Raw genomic sequence first — 19,291 nt, 5'->3', positions numbered from 1 at the left:
GAGAATTCATGCCGGCAAAGAAAATCTTCCAACAAACGGGCACGAAATACTCACTGATCTACCCTGCCAAGCTCAGGGTGCAGGGCCCGGGGAAGCCATCTTTTTTCGTGGATGCGAAGGCAGCCCTGCAGTATGCGAAACAATTGGCCAGAGACCAGAAGAACCAACCGCTTGCGGAGGGGCCAGCTCTCCAGGACAGGCTAAGTGATATTGAGTGATTGCATACGCTGGGTCTATGGTATTCCGTTATGGCCTGCCTGTATTGGCTGGATCGGAGACTGGTGACTGCTGGGGACATCGGGGGTTACCTTCATGTGGCTGGGGTGCTATTCATATGACTTTGGATCTAGGGGAGGGAGGTCCTCGAGCAGACACGCTGAGCCAGCGCTCGATCGCCCTGTCAAAAGTACGGGGTTAGTAGGTGGCCAACCTGCGCGCCTCAGGGGATGATTCCCACTCATTGGTTGCTGCCAATGGCCTTAGTTAAAGTTTGTGGGGTAGGGAGGGTGACCTGGGGGGACTTTGCACAACCTGATTGGGGGGTTGGCGCGGGTGGGGATTTTGGTATTGGGTGTTTGGAGGATGCTGTTGTTGTTTGTTTGTTTTGTAGCGTAGGATCAGAGGAAGCGAGTCATTGTGATCTACCAATTACTGTAAAGTACTCACTGCCATGTTGTCCGTCAACTTGCGCGATGTGCTACGCCCACTCCCGTGCCTGGTTGCTCGTCGGGCCACTGCAGTTTGACCCACGCGTCTGCGGGTGGGGAGAGTGTGGCGTGCTGAGTGGATATGGGCTGCTGTTAGACCATGGTTTTTTGATGTCCCTGTCGACGTGCAGAACGTGAAGTGTCTCACTTGGAATGTGCGGGGTATGAATGACAGCCGAAAGGCCAGGCTGGTGCAGGCCTACTTACTTAGGAAAGACATAGACATCTGCCTCCTGCAGGAAACCCATTTAACTGCTAATGCGGCGCAGCGGCTCCAGCGTCATAGATGGGTAGGGATAGTGCACGCGGCATATTCCAACTACTCCAGAGGGGTGTCGATACTGATCAGAAGAGGGCTTCCATGGACCACACACGAGGCAATTGGGGACGCTGAAGGCAGATACATAATCCTTGTGGGGTCGCTGTATGGCATGAGAGTGGTGCTGGTGAATGTTTATGGCCCAAATGATGATAACCCGGACTTTTATGGGGACTTATGGCATAAGGTGCAGACCCGGGGACCGGCAGCGGTACTGTGGGGGGGGGGGGGATTACAATGTGGTGATATCCGACACTATGGATCGGCAGGGCGTGGCCAGGGACCACCATCCTAGAGCAGCGGAGGCGCTCGGCTGTATTATACAGGATGCGGGGCTGGTGGATTCCTGGAGGCTGCTACACCCCGGGGACCGCGCGGGCACATGCATAACCGCGCATAGGGCTGCCTGGTCCAGGCTGGATTACTGGTTGTTATCCAGGGATCTACACACCTCAGTACTAGAGGTGGAGCACCTGCCGCGGTCACTTTCCGACCATGCTCCGGTGTTCCTGTCCATGGCCACCCCCTCCCAATATATTACACCGTTTAGCTGGCGGTTCCCCTCCCGGGCGCTGCGCGACCAGGTATTTCAGCAGGGACTCCGCGGAAAGCTGGAGGAGTACTTCGAGATCAACGAGGGCTCTGTGTAGTCCCCGGACACGCTATGGGAGGCCTCTAAGGTGGTTACGAGAGGGTACTGCATGTCGCTAAAGACAGGAGTTCTGAGATCCATACGGGTTACGCTGCACTCCTTAGAAACTGAGCTAGCGCAGCTAGAGTCAACTTTGATTGCTGCGCCTTCAGATAGCGTGCGGGCTGCATTTCGATCGACGCTTACTAGGTACCAGGAGGAGGCTGACCGTGAAGTCGCGTATTTGTCTAAAGACTGTCAGGCCAGACGGTATGGCGAGGGGGACCGCGCTGGCCGCACGCTAGCAAACTTGCTGCGAGCGCCGCGAGGGGCGGACCATATCCTGGAACTACAGAGTGCAGAGGGTGGAGTGGTGAGGGAGCCACCGGCTATACTTGCCACCATGACAGACTACTATAGAGAATTATACACTTCCAGAGTGGAACCAGATGATACGGTTCTCCGCGAGTACCTAGATACTATAGCGTTGGCATGGTTCAATGACAGCGCCAGACAGTATATGGATCTCCCGTTTGCGCCTGACGACATACTGTCGATAATATCTAGCTTGCCCCCTTGCAAGGCACCAGGCCCTGACGGGCTGACGGCGGCCTTCTATAAAGAATATGCCGACATCCTGGTTCCGCGATTGCACAAGGTATTTGAGGAGGCGGTGGAAACAGGCATCCTCCCCCAGTCGATGCGTGAAGCGCTGATTATCACGCTACTCAAACCGGGTAAAGACCCTACAAGCCCGGACTCCTATCGTCCACTTTCATTAATAAACCTTGATGCTAAAATCTACGCGAAACTGCTCTCCGACCGCTTAAAATTTATGTTGCCACAGATAGCGTTGTCTGATCAGTCGGGCTTTGTAATGGGGAGGTCCACCTCACATAACCTGAGGGTGCTTTTTGGGCTCCTGCACTACCTGGATCCCAAGGTGCAGGCGTCGGCGGCGTTATTGGACGCGACCAAAGCATTTGACTCCCTGGAGTGGAAGTTCTTGCGGACGCTGTTTACCCGAATGGGGTTTAGCCTGCCATTTGCCAGGCGTATCGGCGTACTTTATAATGGACCGACGGCAAGAGTGCGGGTGAATGGTCAAACATCTGCACCTATATGCATAACCAGAGGGACTCGACAAGGTTGCCCGCTGTCGCCGTTACTATTCGCTATCGCCACGGAACCACTGGCAGCTCGCTTGAGGCAACACCATACTCAGCGCAGCATTGGATTCACGTCGCGTGGTCTGTTAATATCGATGTATGCTTACGATATTACTATATACATGCTGAACCCGTCAGAGAATTTTGATCCGTTGATGAGAGAGGTGATACGCTATAGTGGCCTCACCGGCATAGATATCAACTGGTCCAAGTCGGTGATGCTACCGCTGACGGATGGCACGGCCGTGTGTCATACGGAATTTCCGATCGAATGGGTCACTGATGAGGTCAAGTACCTAGGTATTAGGATGAGTCGCTCAGTTCAGGACATATGGCTGTCTAATTTTGGGGTGGCCATGGAGTGGCTGGAGAGTAAGGTGAAGAGATGGAAGACGCTGCCACTTTCTATGTTGGGCCGCATTGCTATCGCAAAAATGGTTGTTGTGCCTAAATTCCTCTATCTATTTGTAAATATCCCTTTGCCGCTAGCAAAAGCATTCTTTCGCCGCCTTCGCTCGGCCATGATTGAATTGGTCTGGGCGGGCAAGCAGCCTAGAGTGGCTTGGAACCTCCTTACACTTCCCTTCCGTCAGGGGGGCCTCGCAGCCCCGGACTTCGAGCTGTATGCGTACAGCGCGCAGGCACAATATTTGCACTACTGGCATCACCCGATTCCTTACCAGCCTCATGTGGCGATAGAGACGGACGTGGCGGCACCCTGCCCATTACGGACAGCGGTGTATCAGAAATACACACGGCCTAGGGAAGACATTGACACTGTGGAGATGGTGCGCTGGGCTTGGTCAGGCATTGCTAAGCGCGCGGGCATTTCTGACCTCTACGCCCCGAGCATGCCTTTGGATGGCAATCCCCTGCTGGGTCCGCTGACGGACGAGGCGGTGGCGCGCCGGGCCCGTGCTTGTGGGCTGACAGTGGCGGGTGACCTGTATCCGGATGATACTTTCCTTGCACTGCATGGTATGGCTGCGGCTTCTGAGCCGACGGCATCGGAGCTGCTACTGTACTATCAATTACGGTCGGCCTGTAAACAGAAGTACCCTACGTTCCCAGAGGCCCCGCCGTCGCTGGCGGCCTTGGAAGACGTACTGTCAAACTCCTCCTCGCGGAAATTGATAACACGCATATACAGGGTTACACAACACGCAACACCTGTTGCGCACGTGGATTCCAGGGCACTGTGGGAGGGTGAAGCAGGCTTACGTATCACAGAGAAACAGTGGGAATTCTGTTGCGCCCAACTTGAACAACTGTCGCCTAACTATAGACTGCGGCTGGTACACTTCAACTACTTGCACAGGACGTACCGTACACCTATACAACTTTTCAAAATGGGACTGCAGGCTGACACGAAGTGTTGGAGATGTGGCGAGAGGAAGGCTACGTTCTTCCATCTTGTATGGACGTGTGGCCCCATAAATAGATTCTGGGACGCTGTTTTAAAAGCCGTAGGTGAGATAGTGGGCACGGCCATTGCTCCGGACCCGCTAGTGGCCCTCCTGGGATTTGTCAAGAATGTACCCACTGCGTCGCGACGCCTGGTGGCCCTTCTTTTATTGCTCGCCAAGCGTCAACTGGCGATACACTGGAAGAGGAAGGCCCCGCCGAATGTCGCGGGATGGGTGAGGTCCGCGATATACTGCAAGGAACAACTCACTGCCTATTGGGACCAGTTGCCGCAGCGCTCACGCCCCGTAAACATATGGCGGCCGTTGGTGGACTGGCTGGCGGGGGCGAACGTGACTGGCGAAGACTGAGGTCGTGTGCGATTAGACTGGTGGTGTGGCGTGGTTGAGATGTGGGTCTGCGTGGGGAGGCAACCGACAGTGGGGGGCGCTGCATTGATCACGGTTGCTCTGGCGGCTGGACTGCGCTGTGCATGGCTGGGTTGTCTGGTGTTTCCGTGGATATGGCGCCACGGGGACACAGGACGGTAACGACAGAGATATTGGTCTTTAACGTATGTCACTGTTCCTCGACTATCGCTTACAGTTGTTGTTGTTGTGAATTACGAACCTTATTGCTTTGGGTATTCTGCTTAGATGTACGGCATGGATAAGCTCCAGCGGCGCGCCGCCACGTAACCAAGCTGCCTGCCTCCCGGGTTGTTGGCTGAATAGCAGTGTACACTTTGAAGGTACAATAAAGGTTTTGGAAAACAAAAAAAATAAAAAATAAAAATAAATGGGGACAATTGAAGTAAAAGAAAAAATCTAATACAGTATCCTGCAACATTTAACTACCCACAAAGCCCCATATCCATCCTGCTAGCATCAGTGCGGCCCTCTGGCTCACCACAGAACATACTTTGTGGCCCCTCGGAAAATGTTTGTGAGTATCTATAGACCATGATATAAAAAAATTATTGGATGTTTATGACAAATATTTTTGTTGGTATCCCATCACTTCCTAATTGAATCTAACTTTATTGATCGATACTCCAATCTTCCTTGCAGATAACTAACGATATGGGAGATCAAGCACCAGACTTTTTCTTGGTTTGCCCCATTACATTTAGCAGTATGTTTTGCATTTGTTGGAGGGTGTGTGTTCGCGTGTGTGTGCGTGCGCATCGTTCTATACCATTTGAAGTACATGGCATTTGGAAGTATTGGTAAGTGTATTGCTCATCTTGACTTATGCTACCAAGGTAATTGAGGGTATGCTGTACAGTAATTTATACACTGGTTTTGGCCCCGAAGTGCTGTCCATTGCCATTGGAATTTGTGTCAAACCAGCACTTGTGTGTATGGTTGGTTAAGTGTAAGTTTATAATGTGACCTGTGTGGTGATGTGTTGAATGATGTGCATGAGGGCTGATGGGATGCTCCGTAAGTGTCATATTATGCGTAGGCATGTCAGTGATGCAGAAGAGTGCACTGTTGATAGGATTGTGATTACTGTTGCCGTGTTTAGTATGCCTGGTTTGTAGAGTGCTTGCTTCTAATGTGACCTTTCTGGGAAGTGTTGTTGTGTGATGCGTGAGGGCGTAGGATTGCTTCACTCTCTGTACGCCTGCTGGTGGTGCAGAAGATCGTGTGCTAGATAGGGAATATATTTTACTGTTTTCCGTGTCTAGCAGAGCTATGGGTTGCTACATAGGAAGTTGGTGGCGCCTATGTTGTGAGGCAATTAAAAAAGAGAAACGGGGTTGATGTAATTGGGAAAGTGTTATATGAGTGGAAACGGGGTTTAATGTCATGCATTTTTTTTTATCCTTGGTCAAGATATAAAAAAAACACTGGCTAAAAACAAATGTTTTGATTTTTCTTTTGGTCTCTGAAAGCACGCATTGCCTTATTAGTCCCTGGCACTGAATGGAACCACTGTGCTCTTGTGAAAGGTCAAAATGTTGTCACTTACAATGAAGGTAACCAGTGGCGGAAGTGGACTTCATTTCCCTGCCCTCTGGTCCCCCGATGTCTTCAAATTCTTTTGTATTATGGGCATAGCTGTATGCTTTACATTTACCGCATCCTTCGAGGTTTTAAACTCCACATGTAACTTAGTTGTTTTTAGTCTTGGATCTATGTACTAACGTGTTTTGACCCCTTAACTGCTGGGCCAAGGTACTCATATATGTAATTTTAACTAAATCTAAATGTTTGGCTACCTCAAGAGCTAGAAAGGGTTTGATTCAATAAGACAGTAAGAGTATAATTGTTAATGAAAGTTGATACGTTATTTAAGGTGTAAGTTGAGCTGATCAATGCCAAGTTGGAGACATGGAATAGCAGTGTACGAGGACCGCCTCGATTTTCACACTACTGTTTTACCTCTCACAGGGACGACTATGACAAGGAGGTTAAAGAGGCAAAGGAAAAGCAGAAGCCCAGGCATACTCCAGGGCCGTCTAGACCCAAGAAACCGGACCAGCCAGTCTACAATCCACGCCAGGGAGGTGAGGTTGCTGTGGACTTCTTAATACTGTAAGAATCAAACCAGGTGCAGGAACGGAGCCTCCCAACCCATCCCGCCAGGCACCGTGCTACTCTGGCCTCATCCCCTTGCACTTAACTAAGTACCACAATGTTAGATCTAGAGCCTTCTCATCAATTTGCCTTCCTTTCCCGTCTCAGTTGTCGATGGAGCTCTCCCATCCCAGACACTTTGTGGATTCACTGTTTCTCCGCCCCAGAACTTTGTGAGAGTCTCTGGCTGAGGTACCCCCTAAGTCTACTAGCCTCCGTTACAATCAAGCATATTGTTAACCCCACGTCTGCTAGCCTAATTAAGTATATTGGCATTTATTCATTACAACCTTTCTTTATCTCAGCCCAACAGGGTGTAAGGCAGATAAAACACATCCTCAGTTTGTACTCCCCACTTGTCTGTGGCTCTGTATCACTGAAAGATAACCCCACTTCAAACTTCTTAATTGGAAAGCCACGTTTTAAACAGACAACTCTGCTTCAGGTGTTCACTATTCCCTTGTTTGTTACAGTTTTATACCCAGTTAAAAAAATTGTCACCATCACAATGTCTGATCATTGGCACAAATGCAACACATCACTAACCCTAGGGGACCTACTGTTCTTAATGATGTGAGGTAATGTGACCTGAGTTTGTGTGCCAGCGAGTGAGATCATTTAAATATGAAAACCTTCAGTTCATACTCTTAATTGCTTGACTACCGTTTCACCTCTGGGTTAGACAAGGACAACCCTCCATTAAACGTTTTACTGGAAAGCACTGCTATCAACCGATAATCACCCCCATTTTTTGGGTGTTCAATATTCTATTGTTCTGTTTTAAAAAAAATCTTTAAAATAGATAATACATTGTCAGTTTCACAATGTGGAATCAGGTCACCTTTCCCATTTACTGGAGCGGGGTCAAGACTGATACGCACATGGCCGGCTTGAAACTGAGGTGACATGATGGGCAAAAGAACGATGGGTTGGAGTGCTACACAAGCTAATAATCGCAAGCCTTCCTCCCATTACCTTTTGACTGTTTGATTCACATTTTCCATTTACACAAGGAAGACTGTAGTGACCAGCAAACTGACATCTTTCCCTCTTAAGCCCCTCTGGCTTTTATATCCGTCCATTACCAGTCACTTGTTATGCTACTTTTGGCTTTATATTTGGAGCTGCAAATAAAATATCCACCATAATGGTATTGTGTGTTGTTAATGACAGACAGTGAGCACAGGAGTAGGAATAAACATTTCCTATATGCAAAGATTAGTTTCTTGCCTTTGCTAACCAGTATTGAGTCTTGCTGATAAGAACGAAATTATTGCCAATGCATTCTTGTCAAGAGGTTGTGACTGCAAAAGTGCTGTTAAATTTCTGGTGAAACCCTACTAAATATTATGAATTCAATGAGTATTTAGAATACTTCAAGGCGCTGACCAGTGTAATTATTAATCCAGAGTAAGAACAACCCAAGGAATTCACACCTATGATTCGCTGTGCACATTCTCACGCCCCAACTGTCAGTTATGCGGGCAGAACAAGTACCAATGGCAGCTATTGATGGTTTGTCCTTGATTACAGAGTTCAACTCGCCTCAGTCCTTCTGAATTAACTGAGACGGGCTCAGTCACCTTGTGCCATGATTATCAGAGTGTGGGGCCCTCTTTATGAGTATCATGATAAGGGCTTGATATGCCGGGTGGGATTCCTTACTTGGCATTTGGCCCATCTAACTTTCAATTTAACCAATAGCTTTGTTTATATTTCTTTTTGGTTACTGCAAGCGCGAGTCCGCCAATCATAGACCCCTTCATTCAACCATCAAACACTCCTTAGAGCTGCCAGTCTGTCAATTAAATTGAGCTTAATCACTACCTGGCTCCATTTGTTTTGTAGTAAACAAGGCGAAATCTGTCCTGGTCCTGACTCAGTGTTTTGAGTTTTTAGGTTTTGTTGTAATCGCTGTGGAGAAAACTTTGTTTGCTAGAGAAAAAGGTAAAGAAAATAAAAACAGAAGTGAAAGGTTTGTTGAGGAAGGAGAGTGTCATTCTAAGATCTTTGGCAAAAGTGATTGGTTTGTTTTCCTTCTCAATTCAGGCAGTTTTTCCAGGACCTCTTCATTACAGAGCTTTGCAGAGGTTGAAAGCAGATGTACTCAGGAAGGGCTTGTGGTATGGAGATAAGGTCGTTATTTCGGCAGAGACTCTCGGGAGGAGTTGGTTTGGTGGTTAGAGAATCTGAAAGCTTGAAATGGTCGGGCGATTTTGAGGATTTGCCCAGATTTTGTGTTGGAGACGGATGCAAGCTTTTTTGGCTGGAGAGCATGCCTGGAGGATGAGGAGACAGGTGGGAGATAGTCATTGGAGGAGAGTTTGGTGCACATAAATGGTTTGGAGAGGATGGCAGGGCTTTATGCCTTAAGGAGTTTTGGAAAAAAGTTGAAGAGTGTCAATGTTTTGTTGAAAAAGGACAACGTTTCTGTGTTCGGTATATAAATTGCTTAGGTGGAAGCAGGTCGAGGAATCTGACTCAATTGGCGAAGGAAATCTTGAGTTTTTGTTTGGAAGAAAAAATTGGTTTGCAGGCGGAATTTTTTTCCAGGCCAGTGCAATGTAGTAGCAGATTGGAATTCAAGGTATCTAAGAGATTACAGTGACGGGAAGCTGAATGTTCAGTATTTCAGAAGGATTTTTGCAAGTTTGGGGTCCTTCAGAGGTGGATCTGTTTGCATCAAGGCTTACTTTTCAGTTGGATCGATTTTACAGTTGGAGACCGTATCCTTTGGCAGAGGAGGTGGATGCGTTCCTTCCAGCAGGATTGAAGGAAGGTTCGGAGTTATGCTTTTCTTCATTTGCATTGATACAGAGAGCGTTGTTGATGGTGAGGAGATAGAGGTGTCAGTTAGTGTTAGTGATGTCGTTTTGGGCTGGTCAGGCTTGGTTTCCAGGTCTTTTAGAGTTGGCGACAGAGGAGCCTTTGTATATTCCGGATTCTGAAGACGTGTTTCTGGGAGAGGGAGTAGTTTTTCATCCTTTGGTTCTTGTATGGAGGATTTCAGGAGAGGAGAGCAGTTCAGAGAACTTTCGGTGCAGGCTCAAGTGTTGCTCAGGGAGTATTGGGCCCCAGGTACCAGGAAGAGATATTTGGGAGCATGGAGGAAGTGATCTAGTTGGTGTGTGGAAAGGGGTCTGGATCCCGTGAAGACTTCTGCCATAGAATTGGCAATTTTTTTAATCTTCTTTGTATGAAAAAGGATTGAGTTATAGGGCAATCAATTGTTATAGGTCTGCAGTTGCAGAAGGTCATAGTTTGGTCGGAGGTTGATCTATTGGTAGAGAGCCTTTGGTATGTAGAGTGTTAAAAGGAGTTAAGTTGAGAAGACCTCCTAGGCCAAGGTATAGTGGTTTGTGGGACGTTAACAAGATTTTATCTCTGTTTGAAGGATGGCCAGCTAATAGGTTTTTGAGTCTTGAAGAGTTATCTGGGAAACTGGTGAGTCTTTTGTCTAATTTCGTTTAGGAGAGTTTCTGGTGTAAGAGCTTTAGATATCTGTAACAGGTGTTTTTCTCCAGACCAGGTGATTTTTACTATTACCAAGAGGACAAAATGCATGTCAACTTCAATCCTAGATTTGATGAACATCCTAAGTTGTGTGTGGTAAGGTGTTTGAAAGAGTACAAGGGTAGGATGAGTGAATTCAGGAGCCATGGAGATGATCAGCTGCTGATTTCTTTTGTGAGACCTTTTAGACCACTTATTTCTGCTACTATTGCAAGGGGGGTGAGATTTTGTTTGTTTGAAGCAGGTGTGGATTTGAAAGAGTATGGTGCACATTCTGTGAGGGGTGTGATGGCAAATAAGGTTTTTCTGTCTGGTGGTTATTTGGAGGAAATCTTGTGTCCAGCAGATGGGTCAAATGCGGATGTTTTTGCAAAGTTTCATTTGAAACCTTTGGGCCATGTTTCGTCTGTGGCTTTATCACAGCTTTGAATATGTATAATGATAGCCTCCGGTCTTGTCATGAAATGTAGATTCTCCAGTATTGGGGTGTCTTTCATTATCCCTAGATATGCTCGCATTATCCCTCCCACCCTCCCGTTTAATCATTGGAGGGGTCCGGAGTTGTAAAGAATTATTATATTATATTTTATGTCTGGAAATAATTTATTTTTAATGGGAGGTCTGTTTATTTATGGAATTTTTGTGTTTTTTCAGATGTTAAGTAAGGCAAGAGTTGAGGGAGTTTTGCTACAGAAGGAAGTGATGATTGCTTCCAAAGTAGCTTAAAAAGAAGAAGATGGCCGCTGTGTTGTGGATTATATATTGTTGGACATTCTAAATTCTAGAGTTTTGAAGTTTGGTGATGTAATACTTTGAAGTGCTGCAAGGAGTGGTGCAATAAAAGTATTATGCATAATGCTAGCCTCCGCATCTTTAATGAAATCCAGATTCTCTCTACACAAACTTAGAGAATCTACAATCCGCCCTATAATGGGCACTCCAGCTGGCATATACATTCAGGTAGAAAAAATTACTGCTCTTCAAAACAATCAAACCCCCCATTTTTTTTGTGTGTGTGTATATGTGTATATATATATATATATATATATATATAATCTACTGGCGGTTGCCAGTAGATAGTTAGGACCGAGTTTCCATAGGAAATCTGAAAATTCTATTTTGAATACCTTTAGCGCCGGTTGACGAATCCTCGCGAACTTTTCAAAACTAATGGGGCGCTCCGTTCAGCTCCTACCCTGAAAGTCTCGGGGTGATTCGTCAAGCGGGGGCCGAGGAAAAAAGGGGGGTCCCAAAACGCGTTTTCCCCATGCATTTTTCCATAGGCCCTTTAGTCGAAGGTACAGCCCGAACGGCTGAACAGAATTACTTTAAATTTGGCAAAGAGGTAGTCCTCAGGTCAGGGAAGTGCCTTTTGCAGGTCTGGTGTCAATCTGCTCAGTAGTTCCTGAGAAAATAGCATGTAAAAGCATATAAATATCTATAAGCGCGCACCGTGCGAGCACCCTAACGTGCGCGAGCGCAATTCTGATTGGTGGTTACATGTTAGTCAACGTTCGAATCCGGTCAAAATCAGGAAGTGTCGGCCGCCATTTTGTTTGTTTTCAGTGCGAGAGTGAAAAAGGAAGGTGGCGAACGTGAAAAGGGGGCAGTGTAGAGAGTTCCTGACCCCCCCCTAGCCTTTGTCAGGGGGTCCCTGAAGGACCCCGAAGGCAGAAAAAAAAATGTAATTTTTTTTTTAAAAAATCGCGGGGTGCGCGCACGGTGAAACCCCCCAAAAAAATAAACATTTTTAATACGTATTTTATTGTAAAATAAATATATAAAAAAAAATAATACATAAATAAATTAGCATTTAAAAAACCGTACAAATTCACTGAAAAAACCATAGGTTTCACACACGTTATAGTTAGGAATTAGCATTTAAAAAACCTTGCAAATTCACTTAAAAAACCATAGGTTTCACACGTTCTAGTTAGGTGGATATTTCACTCGTAAAAAAACCAATGAAATTCCCCCGTTATAGTTAGTTCAGATAACTATAACTCGCGTGACCGCCACTCTATCACAAGGATGATGTCATGAGTGATGCCACTGACGATGTCATGAGTGATGTAATATGTGACGTCATGAGCAGTGGATTGCGGGCGCGCGAGTGAGTTATCTGAACTAACTATAACGGGGGAATTTCATTGGTATTTTACGAGTGAAATATCCACCTAACTATAACATGTGTGAAACCTATGGTTTTTTAAGTGAATATATTTATATATATATATTCACTTAAAAAACCATAGGTTTCATACATGTTATAGTTAGCTGTACATTTCACTCGTAAAAAACCAATGAAATTCCACGTTATAGTTAGATCAGGTAACTATAACTTGCGCGCCCACCATAAACTGCTCATGACGTCACATATTACATCACTCATGACATGGTCAGTGACATCAATGATGACATCAATGATGACATCTGAAATTACACATTGTGGATTGCGGTCGCGCAAGTTATAGTTACCTGATCTAACTATAACGTGAAATGTACAGCTAAGTATAACATGTGTAAAACCTATGGTTTTTTAAGTGAATTTGCAAGGTTTTGTAAATGATAATTCCTAACTATAACGTGTGTGAAACCTATGGTTTTTTCAGTGAATTTGTACGGTTTTTTAAATGCTAAGTTATGTATTTATTTTTTATTTTTTTTCTGGTTTTTCACTGTGCGCGCGCACGGCGCGCCTCGCTTTTTTTTACACAGTAACATTTGTTTTTTTCTCCCTTGTGGGTCCTTTAATTTATTTAATAAATGTGATTACTTCTTTATTTTTTTTTTAATTTTTTTTTTTGCCGTGCGCGTACGGTAAGCTTACCGTACGCGCACTCCGCGATTTTTTTTAAAATTTATTAAATGTATTTTTCGTACTTTTGGGTCCTTCTTGGACCCCCTGAAAAACACTAGGGGGTCTGCAACTCTCTTCGTTGCCCCCTTTTCACGTTCCCCACCTTTGTTTCTCAGTGCGAGAGACAGAAAATGGCGGCCGACACTTCCTGATTTCGACCGATTCGAATGTTTACAGTCATGTAACCACCAATCAGAATTGAGCTCGCGCACGGCACCGTACGCGTACGGTAAGCGCACGGAGCGCGCTTACAGATATATATATTGATTTAAATGCTATTTTCTCAGGACCTACTGAACAGATTTACACCAGACCTACAAAAGGCACATCCTTGACCTGAGGACTACCTCTCTGCCAAATTTCAAGTAATTCTGTTCAGCCGTTCGGGCTGTAGCTCGGACTAAAGGTCCTATGGGAAAATGCATGGGGAAAACGCATTTTGGGACCCCCCTTTTTTCTCAGCCCCCGCTTGACGAATCCCCCCGAGACTTTCAGGGTAGGAGCGGAGCGTAGCGCCCCATTAGTTTTGAAAATTTCGCAAGGATTCGTCGACCGGCGCCAAAGTTATTCCAAATAGAATGTTGCGGATTTCCTATGGAAACACGGTGGAACAAGTGACGGCAGTCGGCAAGGTCCGTGACTGGGGAAGCAGCTCAAAAGGCTCAAAGCGATCCGCAGCAATGCGCGTTCACGGATTGATTGTAGGAGTCCGGCAGTGCGGCTACTGCCGGACTCCTACAATCACTCCGTGAACGCGCATTGCTGCGGATCGCTTTGAGCCTTTTGAGCTGCTTCCCCAGTCACGGACCTTGCCGACTGCCGTCACTTGTTCCACTCATCGCCTATTATTGCTGAGTTCCAGAAAATATCCGCTTCACGTGCACTGCCGCGGATTGCAGCGAGCCCATTCCACACGGCTTCTCAAGTCGTGTGACTGCCGATCTCCCTCCATTGAACACTTGGCTCCAGTAAGCCTCTCTGGCCCGGACCGCGGTCACCGCACTCTCCCTCCTGTTCCCGGTTAAATTGTACAGGCCTTACTAATATTGTCCTGATGATGATCCTAATATTGCGTGTGTAGGATCGAAACGCCGTCGACACTTGTACACACCCTATATGTTCCTAACGATACTATGTTCTATACATAAGGGTGACCCATGTAATGTTTGGTAAGTTCACCTTCCATTCTCTGCCAATTGTAACAAACATTTTTTTGCCTGAACCTTGTTTGTTGTTTGTTTTCTTCCTATTTAACTGTACGGGACACAGGCTTGTGTCCAACTTTGAGAATTTTCCTTGTAACTGCTGTTTAATTACTATATCAGTAAAAATTTATGACCACTGTCCGGCTGGACAAGTCTTTGAAAATAAGCACTGATTGGGTCCTTATTGATTCCCTTCTCTATTTTACTTGCCGCTGGTGGCCTTCAGCACTGGTTGTGCCACCCACAGAAGCAGCCTGTAAAGTGTGTCTCAGGTCTGCCATTGCAGAGCCTGTCTGCAGTCTGGTACTGCCATGCTGACTGGGCAAGTGTAGCCACTGCCAGTCCCTAAACCTTCCCTTTTCTGCATATTAGTCACCCCTATGGTAGGCCCACGGGCAGGGTGCATTGTAAGTATAAGGTTGGACATGCCCTGGTGTGTGTGGCATGTCCTAATAGTGAATTACAGCCATTTTCGTTTTTCACTATTGTAAGGCTACCTGTTCCCCATAGGCCAGAATGGGCAGTTTGATTAGTACATCTTTGTTGGAAATACTCCACTCCCACACCGGAAAGGGTTGGTGGTAACGGGGTCTTTCCAGGACATACAGTGGTAGCTTGGCTCGAGTGGTCAGGAATCAGGCACCGTGCTAAGCATACGCCATACCCATACAATAACCATGCGTGCATCCGTTCCAAAAACGACTCTACACCGTAAAAATTATGAAAATATCTTTCTTTATCTTCTTTTTCTCTTAGTTGCTGATTAGATAAATAATACACAATCACAATATACAAAGCTTTTTAAATAGTGCAGGTCAAATAAATACTGTCTTAATGATTCAATAAATAGGGGTGATCATAAATAAGGAAGGCATAAATATAAGTGCAATACATACAGGCAATTAAATATTCTGAGGCAATAAATACTGTAAACCAATAAATATTGTGCGACCATAAATACTGTGGAACAATAAATACAGTGAAGCAATAAATAGGTTAAATACAATAAATACAGTGCCCTCAATAAATAATTAAAAGCTGACAGTGACACTCATATAATCAGATCACATTTGAGATTACTATGGGCTGATTTGGCCCAGGCACAGCTTTTGGTGATGTGGAAGGCTTGAGGGTGTCTACTCCCTGGCTTGGACAAGGCTGAGGCCTAAACTGAGGTAGATCAAGGGGGGAATACTAGAGACCTGGCTCTCTCACTCTACACAACCCCTCTAAATTAGTCTCAGCTCACCCCTGGCACAGTCCAGCTGGTTCCAGCACCTCTCTAACCCCTAGAGTAGTCTCTTAGGATTCCACAGGGCCTTTGGCGCCCTCTATTCCACTTACTGCCCTTTTTCTGAAGCTCCGACGCCGCTGGAGTCGTGTCGACGCCGTGAGGCGGTTACGGTTCGATGTCGGCGGCCTCGGCACAATGTCAGTTCTTGACGACGCCGGTAGGCGGTTCCGGATCGATCTCGACCTCCGATTCGATGACGTCGGCAGTCTTGGCTCGATGTCGACTTCGGGCGGCTCCGGTCCGATGGCGACCTCAGTTTCGATGACGTCGGCCGGCCTTGGCTCGATGTCGACTTCCGGCGGCTCCGGAGTGCGATCCCCACTCCCGACCTCCGATGCTCCTCTCCTCAGGTTTCCGGCGACTCCGGAGTGCGACCTCCACTCCCGACCTCCGGCACGATTCCCTCAGGTTCCGGCGACTCCGGAGTGCGATCTCCACTCCCGACCTCCGGCACGCTTCACCTCGGTCTCCGGCGACTCCGGAGGGCGGGCTTCACTCCCCCGTCGACGCCGCTCACTCGACCTCGGGTGACTTCCTCCTCGACCTCTGGGACTCCTCACGACCTCCGTCGGCGCCCTCTCTCGACCTCTGGCGGCTCCGGGTACGACGTCTGCTTTTCCAGTCAGCGCCGCTTCTCCACCTCGGGCTCCGGGTCTCCAGGCTACTCGACGTCGGACTCCAGGGAAACCAGTTTCCAGGTCAGGATCTTGCTGTTCTTGGATTCTAAGGCCTGTTCCTGCTGTCCAGGTCCTTAAGTTGGTTTTTCTTGCTTCTTCCCACACAGGGCTCCAGGCTGGGCTCAGTCAGTAGGGACTAGTATCAAGGGTGGGTTTATGGACCCCACTCCAGGCACAAGTTTCCACCCCTGCTGCCTCACTCCTTCCTCCTTCAGGTTTCTGCTGCTCTCTCTTCACCAGTCAGGTGCCAACTGCCAGCTCCAACTGCCAACTCTCTGTCTTAGCTTCCCAACATTCTAAACCGCCTCCAACTGTCACAGGGTTCTGGAATGTTCTGGAAGGTGCTAGTAGGTTCCAGTGGGTGCTGGTGATGTCACAGGTGGCCACCATTTTGTGCTCCAGGCCCTCAGACAGAAGTTCCAGGGGTAGATAAAATGGCTCCCTGAATCTGCAGCAACACTAAAAAATCTGGTGGTTCCCAAAAAGGAAAAATTCAAACAGGGTTTGAGGCAAAAGTGGGACAAAATAAATAATGATGAGGAGGGACCACCCAAAGGGCTGACAGGTCTAACACGCGTCCCCCCCAGCTGAAAGTGGGGAGAGCTACCCAACCCCTTGGGAGTTCTCATCACTAAGGCGGAAATACCTTGAGAGACCGTCTGCATTGGCGTGGTCCACTCCAGGCCGATGTTCCACCTGAAAGTCCATTCCCTGTAGGGAAATAGACCACCTCAACAACTTGGGATTCTCCCCCTTCATCTGCATCAGCCAACGAAGGGGTCTGTGGTCGGTCTGAACTAGGAAGTGCGAGCCAAACAGGTATGGCCACAACTTCTTCAGAGCCCATACCACTGCAAAGGCTTCACGCTCTATTGCACTCCACTTCTGTTCCCTGGGAAGTAGTCTCCAGGATAGGAAGACCACGGGTTGATCCAGACCCTCTTCATTGAGTTGCGATAACACTGCCCCAATGCCATGTTCTGATGCATCTGTCTGGACAATGAACTCATTGGAAAAGTCTGGGGCCCTTAAGACCGGGGCCTCGCACATGGCTTTCTTCAATCTCACAAAGGCCTGCTGACAAGCCTCCTTCCAGACTACCCGTCGAGGTTGTTTCTTGGACGTGAGCTCCGTGAGGGGGGCTACAATGGTACCGTACCCCTTCACGAAGCGGCGGTAGTATCCCGTGAGGCCCAGAAAAGCTCGGACCTCAGTCTGTGTCTTGGGGGGTTCCCAGGCCATGATGGCCTCGATCTTCGCCTGGAGGGGTTGCACCGCTCCCCTACCCACCAAGTGTCCAAGGTACACTACTGACCCCTGCCCGATCTGGCACTTGCTGGCCTTGATCGTCAATCCAGCTTGTCTCAGGGCCTGGAGAACAGTTTGCAGGTGACGCAAGTGATCCTCCCAGCTGTTACTGAAGACGGCTATGTCATCCAGATAAGCAGCAGAGAAACTCTCCATTCCGGTGAGGATCTGGTTTACCAGGCGCTGAAACGTGGCAGGTGCGTTCTTGAGCCCAAAGGGCATCACACAGAACTGGTAGTGGCCATTGGGCGTGGAGAAGGCTGACCTTTCCCTTGCTCCATCAGTCAAAGAGATCTGCCAGTACCCAGAAGTAAGGTCAAAGGTACTTAGATATTGGGCAGCTCCCAGCCGGTCAATTAATTCATCCGCCCTAGGGATCGGATGAGCATCAGTTTTGGTCACTGAATTCAGTCCCCGGTAGTCCACACAGAACCTCAGTTCCGGTTGGGCACCCGGTGGTGCAGCTTTTGGTACTAGTACCACCGGACTGGACCAGGGGCTGCTAGAAGGTTCGATCACTCCTAGCTCCAGCATCTTAGTGACTTCACTATGAATGCTGGCCTTCACCTTGTCTGACATCCGGTAGATCTTGGACTTCACCGGTGGGCTGTCTCCTGTGTCCACGTCATGGACGCACAGGTGAGTCCTACCCGGGACAAGGGAGAACAACGAAGAGTACTGTCCCAGGACCTGGCGACAGTCCTCCTGCTGTTCAGGAGTTAGAGATGGGGAGAGAATCACTCCCTCCACCGACCCATCCTTCTCTTGAGACGCAAACAAATCAGGGAGAGGCTCGCTTTCCACGTCCTCTCCTCCGTCAGTCACCATCATCAAGATGACTTCGGGCCTCTCGTGGTGGGGTTTGAGGCGGTTGGCGTGCAGCACCCGTAGGGGCTGACGAGGGGTCTTCAGGTCCACCAAGTAGGTAGCCTTACCCTTCTTCTCCAACACCTCAAAGGGTCCTGACCAGCGATCCTGGAGGGCGCTAAGCTCTCCGGGTTCGATCACCCACACCTTCTGGCCAGGCTCCAACTCCACCGGGTGAGCGTTGTGGTCATACCACGCCTTCATCACTGCTTGGCTGGCCTCCAAGTTGTCAGAAGCTTGCTTCCACAACTTAGCCATTTGGCTCCGGAAGGCCAGCATGTAGCTCACCACATCCTGGGGAAGCTTTCTGGGAGTTCTTTCCCATCCGTCTCTCACCAGGTTGAGAGGTCCACGTACAGGGTGCCCATACAGAAGCTCGAAGGGGCTGAAGCCCACTCCCTTCTGTGGCACTTCCCTGTAGGAAAAGAGTAAACAGGGTAGGAGGACGTCCCATTTCCTCCGCAGGCTTTCAGGCAGACTTCTGATCATGCCTTTCAAGGTTTTGTTAAACCTCTCCACCAGACCATTGGTCTGGGGGTGGTAAGGAGTTGTGAACCGGTAGGTCACTCCACACTCCTTCCACATCGCCCGCATGTACGCTGACATGAAGTTGGTCCCCCTGTCGGACACAACTTCCTTGGGAAAACCCACTCGGGTAAAGATTCCCATCAGGGCCCTAGCCACAACAGGTGCTGTTATGGTCCTCAGAGGTATTGCCTCTGGGTACCGTGTGGCATGATCCACCAGGACCA

General features: G+C 48.0%; 1 protein-coding gene across 1 annotated transcript in view; it reads left to right on the top strand.

The window, feature by feature from the left end:
• The window catches only part of C11H2orf68 (chromosome 11 C2orf68 homolog), a 98,120-nt gene that overhangs the window by 29,916 nt on the left and 48,913 nt on the right, over positions 1–19,291 (top strand). The window contains exon 2 of the mRNA XM_085635243.1: positions 6,630–6,745. Within this exon, the coding sequence (XP_085491369.1) occupies positions 6,630–6,745 (116 nt within the window). The remainder of the gene's footprint in view (positions 1–6,629; positions 6,746–19,291) is intronic.

Source organism: Triturus cristatus, chromosome 11, assembly GCF_964204655.1.
Source record: "Triturus cristatus chromosome 11, aTriCri1.1, whole genome shotgun sequence".
Taxonomy (NCBI): Eukaryota; Metazoa; Chordata; class Amphibia; order Caudata; family Salamandridae; genus Triturus; species Triturus cristatus.
This window is presented reverse-complemented; position numbering and strand designations above follow the sequence as displayed.